At 39.0% G+C, this 18,346-nt stretch overlaps 1 protein-coding gene across 1 annotated transcript in view; it reads left to right on the top strand.

Moving 5' to 3' along the window:
* LOC119890417 (myocyte-specific enhancer factor 2A-like) overlaps window positions 1–18,346 on the top strand; it is a 48,809-nt gene that overhangs the window by 19,453 nt on the left and 11,010 nt on the right. The window contains exons 3-5 of the mRNA XM_038701689.1: window positions 3,127–3,330; window positions 17,123–17,257; window positions 17,725–17,932. Coding sequence (XP_038557617.1) covers window positions 3,127–3,330; window positions 17,123–17,257; window positions 17,725–17,932 — 547 coding nt within the window. The remainder of the gene's footprint in view (window positions 1–3,126; window positions 3,331–17,122; window positions 17,258–17,724; window positions 17,933–18,346) is intronic.

Raw genomic sequence — 18,346 nt, 5'->3', positions numbered from 1 at the left:
ACGCTCCTTCTCCCTGACACTACTCTGTTGAACATTTCCTCAGTCTTCTGTACCACAGCATACATCCATACAAAAACATACTGTGTATCTCTGTTGTGGTAAACAACATTTCAAGGCAATTTTTGAATATTTTGCTTGTTATGTTTAGTTTTCATGATATCTGATGTGTTGACTGAATCCTGCTAACATCACACTCTAGCAACAAAGGTTTCACTGCATTTTTTCCAAGATCCAAAGGAGCAACAAGCAGAATTGACATATTAAAAGCAGCCCTTTAGAGATTCCTGTAGAAAGAGCATTATTTCGATGTTCAAGTATTGACAAATTCATGAACACTTTACGAAGGGATCCCTCAAGGAACCTTCTGTGGATCCCTTATGGTTACAATCTAAAGAGCTCCTAAAGATTCCTCTCAGCCGTTTTACTTTTGAGAGTGCAGTGGTCACAGCTGGTGGCGAGGGCAGCAATTTAGGGTTAGCTGAGTCCGGACGGCACCCTGTCATTAGCAGGGTGGGCCAGTGTTAGGGACACACAGTGGCCTTCTCTCCTCACGTCTCCTTTGGCGCAGCCACACTGCTGCCCACTGGAATCCCTCTCTGTCTGTCTCCTCTATATATATCACCCCCAACAGCACAACAAATACCAGCCTGTCTGGAAGGAAGGCGCAGGCTCTGGAAATAGGGATGTGGCTGGAAAATAAATATCTTGCATGATCTTTATATTTGATGTTTGGTTGTCTTGGCCAGAGCATTTTTAGATGGACACTGCTTTAGCTGTCGGGTGTGCATCTCTGTAGCCTGCTGTATATTTAGGTCCTAGTACTGTATTTTTGGAATTTGGCTTGTATTCTAGTTTTATTTGTCACGTGTTGAGCTGGTTTTCCTCTTCTTCAAACTATCACAGTAATGCACACACAGTGCGCAGTAATGACAATAGTGTAGTAGAAAGATGCACATGTGATTGACCAGTTATCAGCAGTCAAATATCCTAAAAGAGGAACAAGGTAGTTCTTTGTTATCTGTTTCCACAGAAATCTATTTGCAAGTCATGCTCAAGAAATAATGACCCTAATTTCAAACATCATTTAAGAAAAAGCAAATCTTTTATGTTAATGGCCCTTGGAATCATAGTGAGAACTGTGGCGTCCATTTAACCACTATCATCTAATCTAGTTACTTTAATGAGATGCAACATTTCATGAGTGTATACTACTGTTCCAAATGTTTCTGGCATCAGTGCAGATGTTCGGCTTGGTTGAGCACAAACTTGGTAGGCCATCTGATGTAGCCTTTGCTCCCCAACTGGAACATGTGATGTTGCAGGAGCTTTTAACATCTGGGCTGAGGATATCACATTTTATCTCATCTCATTGGGATAATATAAATATGAAAAAGCCAACACGCTATCATGCATATAATGGGACTCCCTGAAGTTCACTGAGTAAAAACCTCCAATTGGGGCTGGAAGAGGAGAGCGGCTATAAGTCACTTGGTTAAAGACATTTAGCCCAACAACTGACATGCTTTGGCTTATGAAGGCTTTGGTATCCTCTCTGCATCAGTCATCTGACTTCCAGTAAAGCCCACATTGAAGGAAGCATCATTTTTTTTGCAGCACTCCCAGTCCTGAATTCCCGTTGATGATAAGAAGGTGCTATGGAAAGTAATAGGGTGTGACTGTTTTCTACTACTTAAACTTAACATCCACTTTAGAGATGCCTCCTCTTTCTAACCCCTCTTCCAAGGCATGCTTAGAGGATAATTTAGACTTAACCTCGGTCAATTTAAAATCTTGGTAGAACACCATCTCAAACCTTTGGAGAAACTGAAACTGCTTTTCATCTTTCAACTGTGGATAGAGTATATATCTGCTACTGCGCTGCTCTTTTATGTGTCAGTCTTAACATTTTGTAGAATTTGACTGTTTTCAGGAGAAATTCTAGTGCCTATTAGTGTTTATATTTCCTGTTGGTAATGTTTAATAAAAAAGACTCATCCCTTCCTTAACAACCTATGATAGAGTGCCTCTGAGTAAGTACCAGCACTACAAAATGCTCCAGTAAAACTGCTCGGCAGTTGAGCTGTGAATGTGTGGAAATGTAGGAACATGAAGCAGGCAGACACGTCCCAATGCACTTGATACTCTGCAATGCTGGAAATTTTGGAGGTATGAGAAGGTGTGAAATTCAAAGGCAGCTTCTAGATAAGTGATGACATGAGTCAGGATCCCAGAAGCCATGGTGGATGGAAGACATCCACAGAAATACAGATGACTCACTGCAGGGAGTTAGCTGCACACCAAAAAAGGGATGAGAGAGTATGATCAGTGTATGACCTGTGGGTTGTGTGTGGGATTAATGTGAGCAGCAAATGGTCCACTCCAAACATTTCATTTTAGTCTTATGGTAGACGTGCATTTTATGGTTTACAGGAACATGGAGGGTTTGATGGTGATTATCAATACACTGTATGCTTGGCATATATTTAGTCATATATCTCTAAGGAAGGTTCAGTGATAGTATGTGGACTTTCAGTGAATATGATTACAATCAAGGCTGAACACCTTGATAGTAATGATTAAGGGAGGGACATTACTCAGTTGCTTTCCCCACCCACATTTGCCAATTAGTGGCATTCAAGTACAAGCCAATTTACCGTTGATTGCCACCCTCTTTTGGGAAATCAGTGTCAGATCTCACATGGGCAACTCCCTCTTTCCACCTCCTCCTTTGCTCCATCCTGCGTGACATATTTTGAATCACTTTTCTTCTTTTCTTGTCACTGTGACTGTGTATTTAGGTGTATAGTTGATTTTGTAACTGTAGCTCGTGCTGCTGCTGTGGTCATTATCAGTTGTTCTTTGTAAGAGCAGTCACTGAATGAACACCTAAATAAGAAAAAAAGAATGCAATCAGTTGTTAAATTACAGTTTTTGGTTCTGTTCTCTCTGCTTGTAAACTGCTTGTTTGTCTGTCCGCAATTTGCGCGTGAACAAGGACTGAGTTGTATGATATGTCCCCAACTTGTCTTAGCCTAACTCATAGTTCTTCCCTCATTCATTATTGTCAGGGCACGTGAGCTGAAATTTAATGAAAACTGGGTTGATACTTGGTTTCTGTCTTTCTAGGTGACATTCATGAAGAGGAAGTTTGGATTGATGAAGAAGGCCTATGAGCTGAGTGTCCTGTGTGACTGTGAAATTGCCCTCATCATTTTCAACAGCTCCAACAAGCTGTTCCAGTATGCCAGCACCGACATGGACAAAGTCCTACTGAAATACACCGAGTACAACGAACCCCACGAGAGCAGAACCAACTCTGACATTGTAGAGGTGAGTGGCAGGGTCATTTAGTTCAAATGCTATTCCATCTCCATCTCATGTCATAATGTTAGTGTTGTCATTGGAGAGCTCTGACTTGCTCCTGTTTTTGTGCAGTCTATGTTTGTAAAGAAAATGTGGTACTTTTTCCTCTTTTTGGTACTTTTGGTGGGTGATCTCTTGAAACCTATTATTATGCAGTTGCAAAGTTTCAAGCAGTGTTGTGAGTGTGAGCTAAATGCTAATATGTATCACATCAAACAGCCTATTTTGCATTAACACTCGAAAAAAAAATATAATATTTTCTAGTTTGGAGGATTAATAGGTGACCCTAGACATTCATACGTTTTTTTCCCCCACTGACAATTAGAAGAGAATAAATACACAGAATAAAAAGTAATAGAGAAGACGAAAAATTAGATCGTGAGAGAGTAAAATAGAGAACCTGCAAGTAGGAGAGAGATTAAAAGAGATCTTGACATTGTAAAACATATTATGAGGGATTTACACTCATAATAACTTAAATTTTCATCAGGGTGGAAAATCCCTCAACACTTTTTTCTTCTGAGGTCTCTGATGATGTTAGCATCCATTTAGATAGAGGATTAAGAAAGGAAATGACTGGCATTTGTGTTTTAGAAAGATGAATTTCTAGAAAGTGTTAACGGCATTATATATATATATTATATTAACCTCCAGCTGTCACTGCCTTCATTACTGTCTTTTATTAAAGTTTGTGGCGATAGCATATTAATTTTGAAAGACATTTTATGTATTTGTGTCATATGAGGGAACACATAAATGCTCACTTTTATCTACAACACAAAATGCCACACTAGCTGTAACCTTGGAGAGGCAGGAGAGACTGGAATGTCGCTGTTTTCCGTCAATGATTTAAACTATAGATTCGAACTGTACTCCACTATTGCTGGAGGCTATTAGTACAACAAATAGGGCTGCAACTAATGATTATTTTCGTAGTCAACTAATCTGTTAATTATTTATTAGATTAGTCGACTAGTCATCATCATTAAGTATCAACGCCAGGGAGAAACCAGGGAAGAACACAAGACAGCGTATAATTCACTGATTTACTATTACTAACACAACTAAAAGAGCGTTCTCTTAGCCAGCACCATCCATGAGACCTCAAAACCAAGAATGTAAAGAACTACGGAGAGGCTGGCCGGCTGGCACCGCTGATCCTGCGGCCGCTTGTGGAGCACATTTTAGATTCGCCATCAACTTTTGTAAAACTGCAAATATTCAAATGCTACACAGTTCTTCGTGAGTAGTCTTACAGTCAAGCAGTCATGGCAGACAGTGGAAGCGATACTGCCCCCAGCACTTCCGGTTGTGCATTTGCACTTAGAAATGAACAACCAGAAATGTTGCTATCTCTCCCCCTCCGTTACAAACGGCATCTTTGTAACGACACATCAACAGTGAAATTTCACGTCGATGATTTTTTTTATAATTGACGTCGTCGATATTGTGGACTAATCGTTGCAGCCCTAATAACAAATAAAATGCATACATTGAAACATATTAAAAGGCTATGGATTTCTTAGAGTTTTAAGAATGACCACATTCGTAAGGTGGTCACTTTATCCAAACTGCGACCAAATGTTTGGTGCAAAAATGATAGCTTTGTGTTAGCACGCATACCATCCACAGCTACCTAACACTTTGGTGTGGTTATGTGCTGACAAGTCAATTTAACAATTAGCGCTGTTATAAAAATTGAGAAAAGGCGAATGTGTAGCGGCTGGAAGACTTGTTAAAAAGTAAAATAAGAAAATACTGTAATGACAGAAAATCTGCCTTGTCAGACTTTATCTTGTTTTGATTTCTCAGGAAGTGACACATGCCAGATTGTGCAGTGCTGATTCGAAATGGACTTGATTTCAATTAATGAATTTGCAGGAAATAGATAAAAGACTAGGCCAACTAACAGATTGGATACTTTTGATAATGCAAATCATATGTGATACTGTTTATAAAGCATTAACACACACCAATAGCTGACCTACCGGAGACATTGATGTTTTCAGCGATAAGATAAGATTCACCCATTTACCCATTGTGTGGTGTCGTGCAGTGTCATCAGGGTTGTGATGCTAGAACTGTTGCATCATGGTCCCTGAGCAGAGCTGTCCTGTCTCTCACAGCACATACTCATTGCAGCTGCCATTAAAAAAGAATGGTCATCGTGACTCACTTTCTGGCTGTTTATATAAGTTTCTAATGTGTGTTTGCCTTGCTGAGAGCCTACATTTACTGATCCCTCACAGGCAGACACACACACACACACACACGCACATACAGTGTGCTGTACCAAATGCAAACTGTCAACTGTAAAGGAAGCTAAACTTCCCAAACAAACTGTGTTTATTTTTCAAAATGCCTCTTACCCCTTCCTGAAAAAGAGACAAGCTTAAATGTCCAAGTTCAGGAGAGTCAAGGCATGTTTTCCAGCTGCTTTCTTTTAATCAGTCAGTGTCCTTTTATATTACCAAAATCTCAACTCTTAACTTTCCCAAGTAAATCTAACAAGGCGAATAAGACAGTTATAGAGCTGAAAAGAAAAAACAAACAAACAAGAAACCTGGAACTATAGACTTAAGAAGGAACATACAGATGAAACAATAAAGCCTCTCCAAATACCACAACTGTGGAATGCTGAATCCATCCTTGAAATGTAGTGATAGTAGTGGTGGAGTTTGTTATTATGCATCATTGGTATTGCCCTGAATAGCATAATTGTGTCTATTGTTCTGTTGTAAGCAGACACCTTTGTTAGCTCTGTAAGCCATAAGCCAGCTTGATTTGCCTGCTTTGAGCCCTTATTTGTTTTTCCCACAAATGTCATGCAGACAGACACGTTGGTTAAAACAAAGCCTGAAAAGTGAGAGGTTGATCTTTTACATATCGGTCAGTCCATTTGCAACATTTAAGGATGAAATTTGACTGTATGAAGTAACACCCTGCTGGCTGCAACATGTTGTGAGAGACTGGTAGAAAACCTCTGTGGATTCATTGTTTTTTGATGGAACATGATATTTGCTGGTGACTATCTCCCTGGGACAAACACACAAACATCTCACGAGATCACACAGGCAGTCTACACATGAGTATTTACCCAGCATTCACTGTATCTCTTTACTTTGTAGGTTTAAAGTGGAATTGAAATTTTAATTCACCTATTCATTACTTAGACATTGCAGTTACTGCTTTTTTGTGTATTTTCGAAGGAGGTGGTGTTGTCATTGTTACTTACCTGTCATGTTAACTCAGCCGTCATGGTGCATTACTAGCCTGAGATAAAGTTATACTGTATAGCTTGAAAAAGTTAATAAAGGGCATTTTCCCTCATTAAACAAGCCCACATAGAGTTAGCTATCCACGGTTAGTGCTGTAAAGGAATAGTTTGACATTTGGGGAAATAAGCTTATTCACTTTCTTGTAGATAGTTAGAGGAGACGATTGATGCCACTCCTGTATCTGTACGTGACCGATTATGTTACATGGCTGCTGGCTATAACTTCAGATGTACTGTACCGATATGAGAGGGACATCAATTTCGGTGTTGTAAACTTATCAATTCTCTTGCTAGATTTGGTCACTTTTAAGATTTTTTTTCTCCAAATACACTGGGTTTCCAAATGTGAGTTTATTCCCTTGTCCTCTCTATTCAAGAAACTTCCACAGTTCAGCAGATTTCATAAAAAGTTTTTATTAATATGTGTAATATATGTAGATTAAGATGCATATTGATAAGATGATAGCAGCTTGGAATTGCAAATGGGCATGTGATGCTATCTAGCAACATCTAGCTACTTTTTGAGAAGGCTTTAGCTACTCTCCATGTTACTTCACACAAGTTTGTGTTTGGCCCACATTATACAAAATAAGGAGTCTAACTATCATTAGCTGTCACTCTGTCATGAGTCCAGTTGTTGAGTTGATGACAGATGGCCAGACTGCCAACCTCACAGCAACAAGTAGACCTTAACAGTGGCACTCCCTACGTTACAAAGTAATTCAACTCACTACACGGAGTAATGTACAGGAGTCACAGAGTAATGTAGGGAGTGCTCAGATAATAGTTTCTGCAAAGCATCTGGTAACAGTGTTAAAATTAAAGCAGTATTACAAACTTTAGTGCCTGCCCCACACAGATTTGCATGTTACTAGTATCAACATTGTCAGTTGGTACTAGTAACTTTCAAAGAGTGAAGGATAGCTACGGTGGCTGACACAGGACAAAAGGTGTCTCTTCTGAGACAGCAGAGAGTAGCCATTCAAGAAATTACGTTTCTTTAAATAGATATATTAAGAAATTATATTTACTCAATTATTTAGTAAAACCATATGTTATTGCAACTTGAACACTGATGGATAACATGGAAAATGTAAGCCAAGTGTTTGTAACATTATCACTGCTTCTGCACCACAGTCCATTATAAACCACATAATAGATAAAGTTTATATAAACATTGACAAGGGAAACATGTTTACTCTCTCTGACCCTTGCAAAAATTGCCCGCCAGCAATAATTTCTGATTATAATATCAGATTATGGTGCTTAGATAGCGGCAATAAATAAAAATAAAAAAAATACTTTGATAGCTGAAATAGATTTCAGTCATGACAGCCACAGTTACTCACATAATCACTTTCTCTTTAGTGGTTTTGCCTACAAAATAAAAGCGTGAGAACTTTTTTGCAGCATTGCTTTATTTTGGGTTGAATTGAGAGTTTTTACTTTGAAAGATTCTGAACAACAGTAACAACTGCTGTACATTTCTTCTTCTTCTTCTTGGAATTGTAACGAACGTATGTATTCAACATAGTGATAAACGTCTACACTGCCAGAATTCTACAAGAAGGAGAAGAACGTAGTGACGAAACACACTCTGTAGTGCAGTTTGTCCGTTTTGGGCTACTTTAGAAACATGGCGGTGCAACATGGCAACATCCATGGAAGGGGGGGCCACGGTTATGTAGATAGAAATGGCTCATTCTACATTTCATTATGTAAGGTCTTTATATACCACTGAAAACAAAGGTATGAATCTTACATTGCATTTCTGTCACTAGATCCTCAGAAATATTACACACTGGACCTTTAACCAGTAACAGCCTTTTGACGACACTCTACAGATCTATCGCCATATGGCGGACATAAAAGTGTGATTTCAACCTAAAATGAATGTAGATGCCAGGAAGATTTTTTTTTTTAATGATGATGGTCTGCCAACTAAAATAACTACAGTCCTAATCTGGTCAGCTAATCTCACTGACATTACTCACATTACTTTTGTCATAATAATGAGACAGGTTTGTGTGCAGCAGAGTTGAGTTTCAGCAACAACAGAGCAGCCGTCCAAGGTATGCAATGCAGTAATTTCCGCCTACAGCGCCCAGAGATGAATCAAAACCGTAACAGAAAGTGAAAACTACAATACACTGAAACCTGACTCTGTGGCAAACAGCAGAGCGGTTGAATTGGTTTAGTTCAAGTCAGGTATGACAGAATGCTTCATAAAAAAAACATTATGCGGAAACTGTGTGGACCGGCCTTGGGAAGTGTTCGAGCTGAGCTTATCTGCCAGAGATGTGTCGAATCACATCTCAAGCACTCCCTTTGCCTGCCCTATTCTTAGCCTACAGGGCAATCACCCAAATGGAAAAGACTCACTCAAGGGAAAGAGGGGGCCTTATTTTATCTTTGATGCAGCCCCAACAGCAACAAGACATCACCCTCACATGTTAAGATGCTTAATGTTGCAGCTCGTGCCTCACGGTGGTGGTAATGATCCACATGCCTTTGGAGATCCGCTAAAGCCGACTTTGACATTTGAGATGATAAGGAGACACACTCTCAGATCCTCTAACAGACACTTTAAGATAGTCGTCAGTGCCCAGACATGATGTAGTGGTTTAGACCAGCATCTGTGGATCCACATTTAGCCTGCTGGGTCTTGGACCAAATCCCACTAGACCCTCCTCTCTTGGGTGGACTCTGTGTCCCTCTGTGCCCTCCATACTGTCCACTGTCCATTCTCAAGTGAAAGGAAGTTCTTCCATAGGAGCTGGAATTCCCTCCTATTTAAAGTTAAACACTAAAGTCACCTGAGAATGGTGTGAAATGCTTAAAGAAACTGGAGTGATCACATGATTGATTATAGCTGTCCTCTAAACAAGCCTCTTTCCTCCCCTTTCATTGTAAGGTCAAGCAGAGTTTACGCCTGAATCGGAGAATAATTGTAGAGTAACAAACTCCTGATCCTGAGCTAATAAAAACTTTCCATCTGTCATAATTTGGCTAATTTCTCCTCATGTCATTAATAATGATTGTTGAGTAATTTTGCTGTGAATATCATATTTTGCTCTTGAGTTGTGTCAACCGCATATCACTGAAAACACTAGTGAAAAATTTATTGAGGCTTTCTCCCCGACACCCGCCTTCTCATGGGTCTCAGTCAGTGAGCTTGTAGATAATTTCAATTCTAAAATGACAAATGTTATTGATGCCATTGCACCAGACAAGGTGAAGGTGGGCTGGTAAGAGAAGATGTGACGCTGGTTAGAACTCAAAAAAGAGAAGCTCGAATGCGGTTGGCGGAAAACAAATCTCCAGGTTCATCATGACGTCTATAAAGAGAGACTTCGCATTTATAATTTAGAGCTGAGAAATGCAAGGCAGTCCTTCTTCTCTGACATCATCACCAAAAACACTAATAATGCACGTGCCCTGTTTGCTACTGTCGACAGGCTAACCAACCCTCCTGTGTCTGTAGCCTCTGAACTTCTATCCACCAGGGCCTGCAATGAATTTGCTTCCTTCTTCACAGACAAAATTCAAACAATTAGACAAGCAATCAGTGCCACCATGTCAGTAACAGGATATGTCTTGTACCTGTGTCCACTTAAAAACAATTCATATAGCACGAGACAATTTGATTCTATTAACCATAAAAACCTGGAGGACATAATACAACATCTGAAATCCTCCTCATGCTGCCTTGATATTCTGCCAACAGGTTTTTTCAAAAATGTTTCTAAATGCATGGCCTCAGATCTACTACAAATTGTCAGCATGTCTCTCCTTTCAGTTTTTTTCCCAGAGGCCATGAAAACTGCAGTCATTAAGCCACTCTTAAAAAAGAGCAATCTAGACAGGTCACTAATGAGCAATTATAGGCCCATATCAAATCTCTCATTTTTAAGTAAATTGAAAAAGCTGTTTTCCAACAGCTTAGTGCTTTCTTGGCACTAAATAACTGTTTTGATGTCTTCCAATCAGGATTTCGACCACACCGCAGCACTGAGACGGCTCTTGTTAAGGTCTTCAATGACATCCATTTAAACACTGACAGTGGCAGAATTTCAGTCTTAGTATTATTGGATCTCAGTGCTGCATTTGACACGGTTGACCGCAGCATATTACTAGACAGACTTGAAAATTGGGTTGGACTTTCTGGAATAGTACTAAACTGGTTTGAATCCTACTTAAAGGAAGGGACTACTTTGTGTCTATATGTAATTACATATCTGAGCTAACAAAAATGACATGTGGAGTTTCCCAAGGCTCCATTCTGGGGCCTCTTTTGTTTAACATTTACATGCTTCCACTGGCTCAGATTATGAAAAACAACAAAATATGTTACCGTAATTATGCAGATGACACACAGATTTACATAACGATATCACCAGGCGACTATGACCCCATACAAGCACTGAGTAACTGTATTGAGTTAAGTTATTGTTTTTGGAGCCAGGGAGGAACGATTGAAAGCCAGTGCTCAGCTTCAATCTGTAATGTTAAGAACCACAAATCAAGCCAGAAATCTTGGTGTAGTCATGGACTCAGACCTGAATTTGAGGAGCCACATTAAGACAATTACAAATTCAGCCTACTATCACCTGAAGAATATATCAAGGATTAAAGGACTTATGTCTGAGCAAGACCTGGAAAAACTTATCCATGCATTTATCTTCTACTGTAACAGTGTCCTTACAGGGCTCCCTAAGAAATCCATCAGACAGCTGCAGCTGATTCAGAACGCAGCTGCTCGAGTCCTCACTAAGACCAAAAAGGTGGATCACATCACTCCAGTTCTGAGGTCTTTACATTGGCTTCCTGTATGTCAAAGAATTGATTTTAAAATCCTGCTGTTAGGTTATAAAGCACTAAATGGTTAAGGGCCAAAATACATTTCTGATCTTCTGCTTCGTTATGAACCATCCAGACCTCTCAGGTCGTCTGGGGCAGGTCTGCTTTCTGTCCCCAGAGTCAAAACTAAACAAGGAGAAGCAGCATTCAGTTATTATGCTCCATATATCTGGAACAAACTCCCAGATAACTGCAGGTCTGCTGAAACTGTCAGTTCTTTTAAATTAAGACTGAAGACTTTTCTTTTTACCATAGCTTTTAATTAAATATTTAAGATATTTCTTTTTACCACTGTCTTTAATTAGTAGATTGATAACTTACACTGCACTGTAACTTTTACTGTCCTGTTTTCTTTTTTCTTTGTTTTTAGCTTTTTACCATTGCTTTTAATGAAATATTTACACGGTGAGAAATGAGTGGGTAATTGAGGGAAAGAAGTGGTCTTAAATCTCGCGCCTGAGTGATTTGCAGGAACCTCTGTCTACCTGTAAACGCACAGACATGTCCTGAGTTTCAGTGGACCCAAAGATTGCTATGGACCCGAGTACAGACTAGCTAGAGAGAGTAGATTAAGTGTACTTCTCTGTTTATTCTCTTTTCAAAATAATTGTAACTCAATTATTTGCTCAACCCCTCACCCTATTTTTATTTTCCATTTAACTCTTTTAACCCTGATTGTACACTGCACTGTAACTTTTACTGTTCTGTTTTACCCTGTTTTAATGTGTATTTTTTTCAATTTCCCTATGTTGCTTTTAAACTTTTTTATATTTCCCTGTTGCTTTTATGTTTTATGTAAAGCACTTTGAATTACCTTGTTGTTGAAATGTGCTATACAAATAAACTTGCCTTGCGTTGCCTTACTGTAATATTTATGATGCACTTGCAGTCCTGCATTTTCTTCTGTTGTAAATGTGAGAATTGGGGCAGAATGGACATTAGCACCATCAGCTAAGTGGAGCTCTGTGCCTGAGTTTATTTTCACATGACAGACATGAGATACATTTTAGCCTTTGAAGGAAGGGCTACAGCGCTTCTTGTTTACACAGACACATGTATCACAGTTCTTCCTTGTAGTAAGCTTGCTGTGATGAAATGATACCTGATACTGCAGTGTTTTAATGTAGCAGGAGCACAGCCTTTGCTCTTACTGGACCACTGCAAGGAATAAATGTTGAAAGTGACAGCACACAGTATAACAGTACAACCTAATTAGTGTATTAGAACACCAAACTATTGTGTCTGTACTGACTTGCCATTTGCATTTGATGCCTTTAGAGGATGCAGAGTAGGATTTTTCCAAACAATCGTTGATGATATAGCTATAGTTTTTGCAGGACTTCTGCAAGAATGTAGTAAACAGGTGACAAGTGTGTGTTTTGCATTGTCCTTTTCACATTCTAAAAATGTTTACGGTGTGTGCCATAATGTATGTTAGGGCTGTGTTATATGTAATTTACAGACTTTTTTAAAATCACTTAAAAAGTCATTTTGATTAATAACAAAAAATTGCTGGCACTGCTGTACGATGACTCACATAATGTACCGTAATGTACCATCCCATAATTAGACAAAATTACATAATTGTCAAACAAACAAGCTGACTGGCGTGTTTAGGGAAAGCTTGTCCTGAATTTAACAAGCCAAACACTGCATGTGTCCTTTGGAAAGGTTAACTGGCCAGCTTGATGTTTACTGTTGTGTGGAAATAACCAGCCATTGAGAGGAGCGGGAATTGAGTGTGTGACTTCTTAAGTGGTCACCAGTTGTTAAAATGTAGTTTCAGGCCTGTGGTGAAAATAGACTTGCGAGTGTGTGTCTAAAGCTCCTACTAACAACGTGTCTGGGAATGCAGAGGACATGTGGTGGACAGACAGTCAGCTGGCTGGTGTGGTGGACAGACAGTCAGCTGGCTGGTGTGGTGGTCTGTCAGTTGGTCCTTTTCACGCTATGACGTGTAATATAATTATGAGATGATGGGTACCAGAGATGTGATGTCATCATCCAGGCTCGCATGATGTTGGTATGATTAGATTTTTTTTACAATGACTTCTCTACCAAAGTCCAGGTGCTGTAAATTAACATCCATCAATTCATCCGTCTATGTTCTAAACAAATGATCTAAACCTAGTCTTTCCAAACCACCTGAACAATGCCAATTCCTTGCTTGGCTTCATTTTGATTCACAATGGAAATTACATGTGTTTTTTTAATATGACACATTGGACATTTTAAATTTAAAGGATTTGTGCTGTCACCATTTGAAAAAAAAAAAGTATAGTTTTTTTATGTACTAAGGACCACTGTGTAAGATTTAGGGGGATATTGGCAGAATTGGAATATAAGATTCATAAGTATGTTTTCATTAGTGTATAATCACCTGAAAATAAGAATCGTTGTGTTTTGTTACCTTAGAATGAGCCTTTTATATGTACAGATGGAGCAGTTCTCTTCCATGGAGTCTGCCATGTTTCACCGACATGTTTCTACAGTAGCCCAGAATGTGCATTCCACTCTTTGTACTTAAAGCTGCGGTAATCAATTTTTGTTATATTTACAATGGCTCATATAACAATGTGGAATGTGAAAGATGTCGCTTGTAGTGATTAGCCCACAGATAATTATCACCCAGTGGAGCGTTTCAGTGACTTTCAGCTCATCGTTTTGGTCAACTTTACTGTGCTGGTTCACTCTCTTTCCAGGAAAAAAAGCTCTAAAAACTCCACACTGCCTGCCCTGCACCAAATGATAGACAGACGGACAAAGTGAACATAGTGGAGCATTTCCCTCAGGAGTTGGTGGAGAACAAAACAGAGCTAAAAGGTTAATGAGTATTGGGCAGTCATTAACAGAAACACAAGCCCAAATGAATGCTGATGTTATGTTGTATCTGCTGGAGTTGGAACTGGAACTGTTTGTTAACAAGTTTGTCATATAAACTTAACAGTTAGTAATATTTCAGTGTTGTGTTTATAGCTTGTTTCTTTTGTGCCTGAGTAGCCAAAAACCTTTTCATGACTAACTTTTTGTGTTGTTTCAATCTCCAGATTTAGGTATTTAAACTGCCAACATTCCATTCACAAGAGCACTTTGCCTACTCGTTTCATCTAATGCACTTTAAACAAACTGCTCTAAACTTACCAACTTACTATCTTCTTAAAATGTATTGTATGTTACAAAACACAATGTACAGTATATATCAGGAAAAGAATCCTGTGACAGATGCTTCCATGCTTAAAAAACAGTTAATGAGCATGTAATGTGCCTTGTGTTGTTCAGGCAGGGGTCTGAATTATCAAGCAGTACATATATTAAAGATATGATGCGATTTAAAGAAACCTTTCTGATCCTTGTATGTTAAAAGAGGATTTTTAATTAATTAAACCATGAGCAGGACATTGATGTAAGGAATTGTTGTAAAACAAAGCAACAAGCTGTTAAATGAAAGTATAGGGGACAGTCATCTTTGTACGCTTGCTCATTCCATTATGAAACTCTTCATATATTGATATGATAATTTATTATTTTTTATCAAAACCAGTGTGGTTTGAGTTCCCGCATAAATCTGCCATCCTTAACAGAGAGAGATTTCTTACTATATTAATAAAACGTTTTAAGTGTGTTCATTAAGTCGGAGATCCAACTTAGGAGGGCGTTCCAGTTGAAATTTCTGACTGGGAACAGAAATTCTGACTTCACATGTCACATGGAACTCAGCATAATTCTATAATTATTATAGTTGTTTATGATTGATGATACATACACCTCTCTATAAGGGACCCTTGCTGCTATAATGATTTTCCTAGCCCTTACCCTGCCATCACAACTTCATGCCTAAGCCCAGCCTTTACACTAAGCCCAACCTAAATGTATTTGTAACCTGAGGTGATGTTAAGATCATGTTCTTCTTTCCTCAAATCAGCATTTTCTTTTTCTCTGTAAAAATGTTTTCTTCTGGGGAATTTTTCCTCATTCAATTTGAATATGCTATACAGATTGTGAAGCCCCTTGAGTCATATTGTGATATGTAGGGCTATATAAATAAAATGGACTTGACTTCTTTACCAGGACTGCTTTCCTGCAGTGCTGTTGATATTTGCCAAATCTGCACTGCTGACACTAATATTATCCTCCACAGACAGAAGAAGTTTCTGCTAATGAATATCATCTGACAGCTGTATCTCTGTGGTGCTCAGGCATGCATTAATAGCCAACTTTTTGCCTCTCTATCCACCCTACAGCACTATAAACCTACCAACCCAACAAATAATTATTCTAGTGTGTGTTTATGTATGAATAGCAAAACTAAAACACAAGCCTGTATAGAAAGCTGGATTTCTTAAAATAGCATATCTGTTCCATCAGATGTGTGTGAGACAGACAACGCAGCTGAACCAAAGTTACTACAGTTTATCCTGAGGGAGATATGAATGCCTGAACCAAATTTCATGCCAATATTTCACTTAATAGGCGAAAGGTTTGACCTCCTGACGGCACTACATTAAAAGTCAGGGAATTACCAAAGTCATTAAGGTATGTCCTCTGTGGACAATGGATGCCTATAACCAACTTCACAGTAATCCATCCAATAGTTATAGAGATATTTCAGTCTGGACTAAAGTAGTGAACCAACTGACTGGTAGACAGACATTGCCATTTCTAGAGACATGCCGCTAACGTGGCTAGAAATGAAACAATTACTCTTTCTACATTACCAACTCTTTGATGCAAGCTTTTGGTCTTCTGTTAATGAATTCTCCAGCGAGGCACTTATCCCAACATGTGAATTAAACCCACAATGTAAAGGGTGTTAACAGAGAGATAGAAAGAAACAGCTGGTAAAACATCTTGCCTGGGGGACTCCAACAAAAAATAAATAATGTCTTTGTGTTCTGTCCTTACTGTATTGAGAATCAGAGTAAAGAACTCACCAGGCTATCATTTACATGTAAATACAGCCTAAGTGTAAGGAAAGTATCTGTGTACTGTCAACCTCTTCAGAATCAGATCTGGTTTCTAGTCATAACAGTGGTTGATAGTCCTTCCTGCTCTTTAACCACATATTGAGCAACCAGAACCATACACATCGTGTGTTCTGCAGCACCTCAGCTTGTGGACATGGACAAATGTTATTATAGAGTAATAATGAATTATTCATATCTTTTAACTGATCAGTCTCAGCTTCGCTCTTTTTAAATGCTTATTTGATGTAGTTTGTTTAATTTCATGTTCTGTATCTCTGTATGATTTCTTTAACAAACCTCTTTGTGAGAAATACACTGTTTGAAAGCTGTATGTGCTTTGTACAAAATTGTACAGTATTTTAGACATTGTGGTCATAATGAAGGACTTTTCCATCTGGACGGATTCCTAAAAAAATCAAACAGATATGTAAATAATTTTTAACAAACTGCTTTATTGTGATATGAAGTGCTTCTGCTCCCAGTAATCAGCTTACGGCTCTCTTTGGGGAAAATGTGTCTCTATTATGAACGTCAACTACAGACCAATAAGCTGTACCAGAGAGCTGTTGAAGTTGCTGCATTTTCTACTTATTGCCAATGCTTTTGAATCAATCTTTCTAAACGTAATGCCTCCCCTCTGTGTTTATTTCACTCACAGGCCCTGAACAAGAAGGAGCACAGAGGCTGCGACAGCCCTGATGGTGATGCCTCATACATCCTCACCCCCAATACTGAGGAGAAATACAAAAAGATTAATGAAGAGTTTGACAACATGATGAAGAGTCATAAAATTGTAAGTTGCATTGCATTTTATTGTTTGTTTTCATCACCTCTATAATTCCTCACCATGTGCTGTATGTTATTATGCCAGTGAGCACCTCTACTGATGCAGATCAAGGCCTTGCTTAATAATGTTTGAAGTCTGTTAAGAGAGTGTAACCCATTGGCTTTTCCCACACACATTTTCTCAGCAGGAGCTCAAGCTTCAGTATCAGTATGTCTGCTTAACTTTGTATTTTTTGGCGTCTTCCCCACTGGCTCTAAAATCCTATTGTTTTTTTATTGGGATTCTACCTTTGTTACGTTTGTTTCTACGGCACAAGATGTGGGGGGAAATGGCACGTTTATGTCAGTCAAGAACACAAGAAGGCAAAACTAAAATACATAAAAACTAAACAGATTGTGACTGAATCCAAGTGTTGTACTCTAGTATTGATAAAACTCATGTAGACATGTCACTATCTGTCTCTTCCTCTCCAGACCACAGGCCATCCACAGCAGAACTTCATGCATGTAGCACCAGGCAGCATGCAGTACAACCCCGGTGCAGGAGGAGGAGGAGCGACCTCCCAAGCTCTAGCTGCAGCCACAGCAGCTCTAGCTGACAGTGGGATCCTCTCCTCGCCTCATACACACCTCCACCGAAACGTAAACCCTTCACAAAGACCTCCCAGCGCAGGAAACACAGGTGTGTCTGCTTTATAAGGAAGGCAGGTAATAAGATATTTGCCTTGCTGTTTGGGAACCAAACTCTTGCTGAGCTGATGACAGTCATAGGTAACACAACACTAATGTACATGTAAATTTAGAGGTTCACTTTTTGTCTGGTTGAGACTTTAACAACCAAGCCTAAAAAACACAGTAGGCAAATGGGACGGTATTACTTTTTTTGCTCAGAGAAGGGGAAGATGAAACACACATCCACAGCAGAAAGAAATAGTATTACTGATCAGCATGTGCAATTTTAGTGAATTAAAATCTGTCTTAATGGTGCTTATATATACATTTAGTATGCCGTTGTGAATATTTTTCCCTGTAGTGACTGAATATTTGACATATTTGGCTATATGTAGTTTGTGTGCTCAGATATAACAGACACAAC

This window comes from Micropterus salmoides, unplaced genomic scaffold, assembly GCF_014851395.1.
Source record: "Micropterus salmoides isolate LMB-PRFRI ecotype aquatic unplaced genomic scaffold, ASM1485139v1 Ms_hic_scaffold_6, whole genome shotgun sequence".
Classification (NCBI taxonomy): Eukaryota; Metazoa; Chordata; class Actinopteri; order Centrarchiformes; family Centrarchidae; genus Micropterus; species Micropterus salmoides.
The sequence above is the reverse complement of the archived record's forward strand: the minus strand, read 5'-3'. Positions and strand labels throughout refer to the sequence as shown.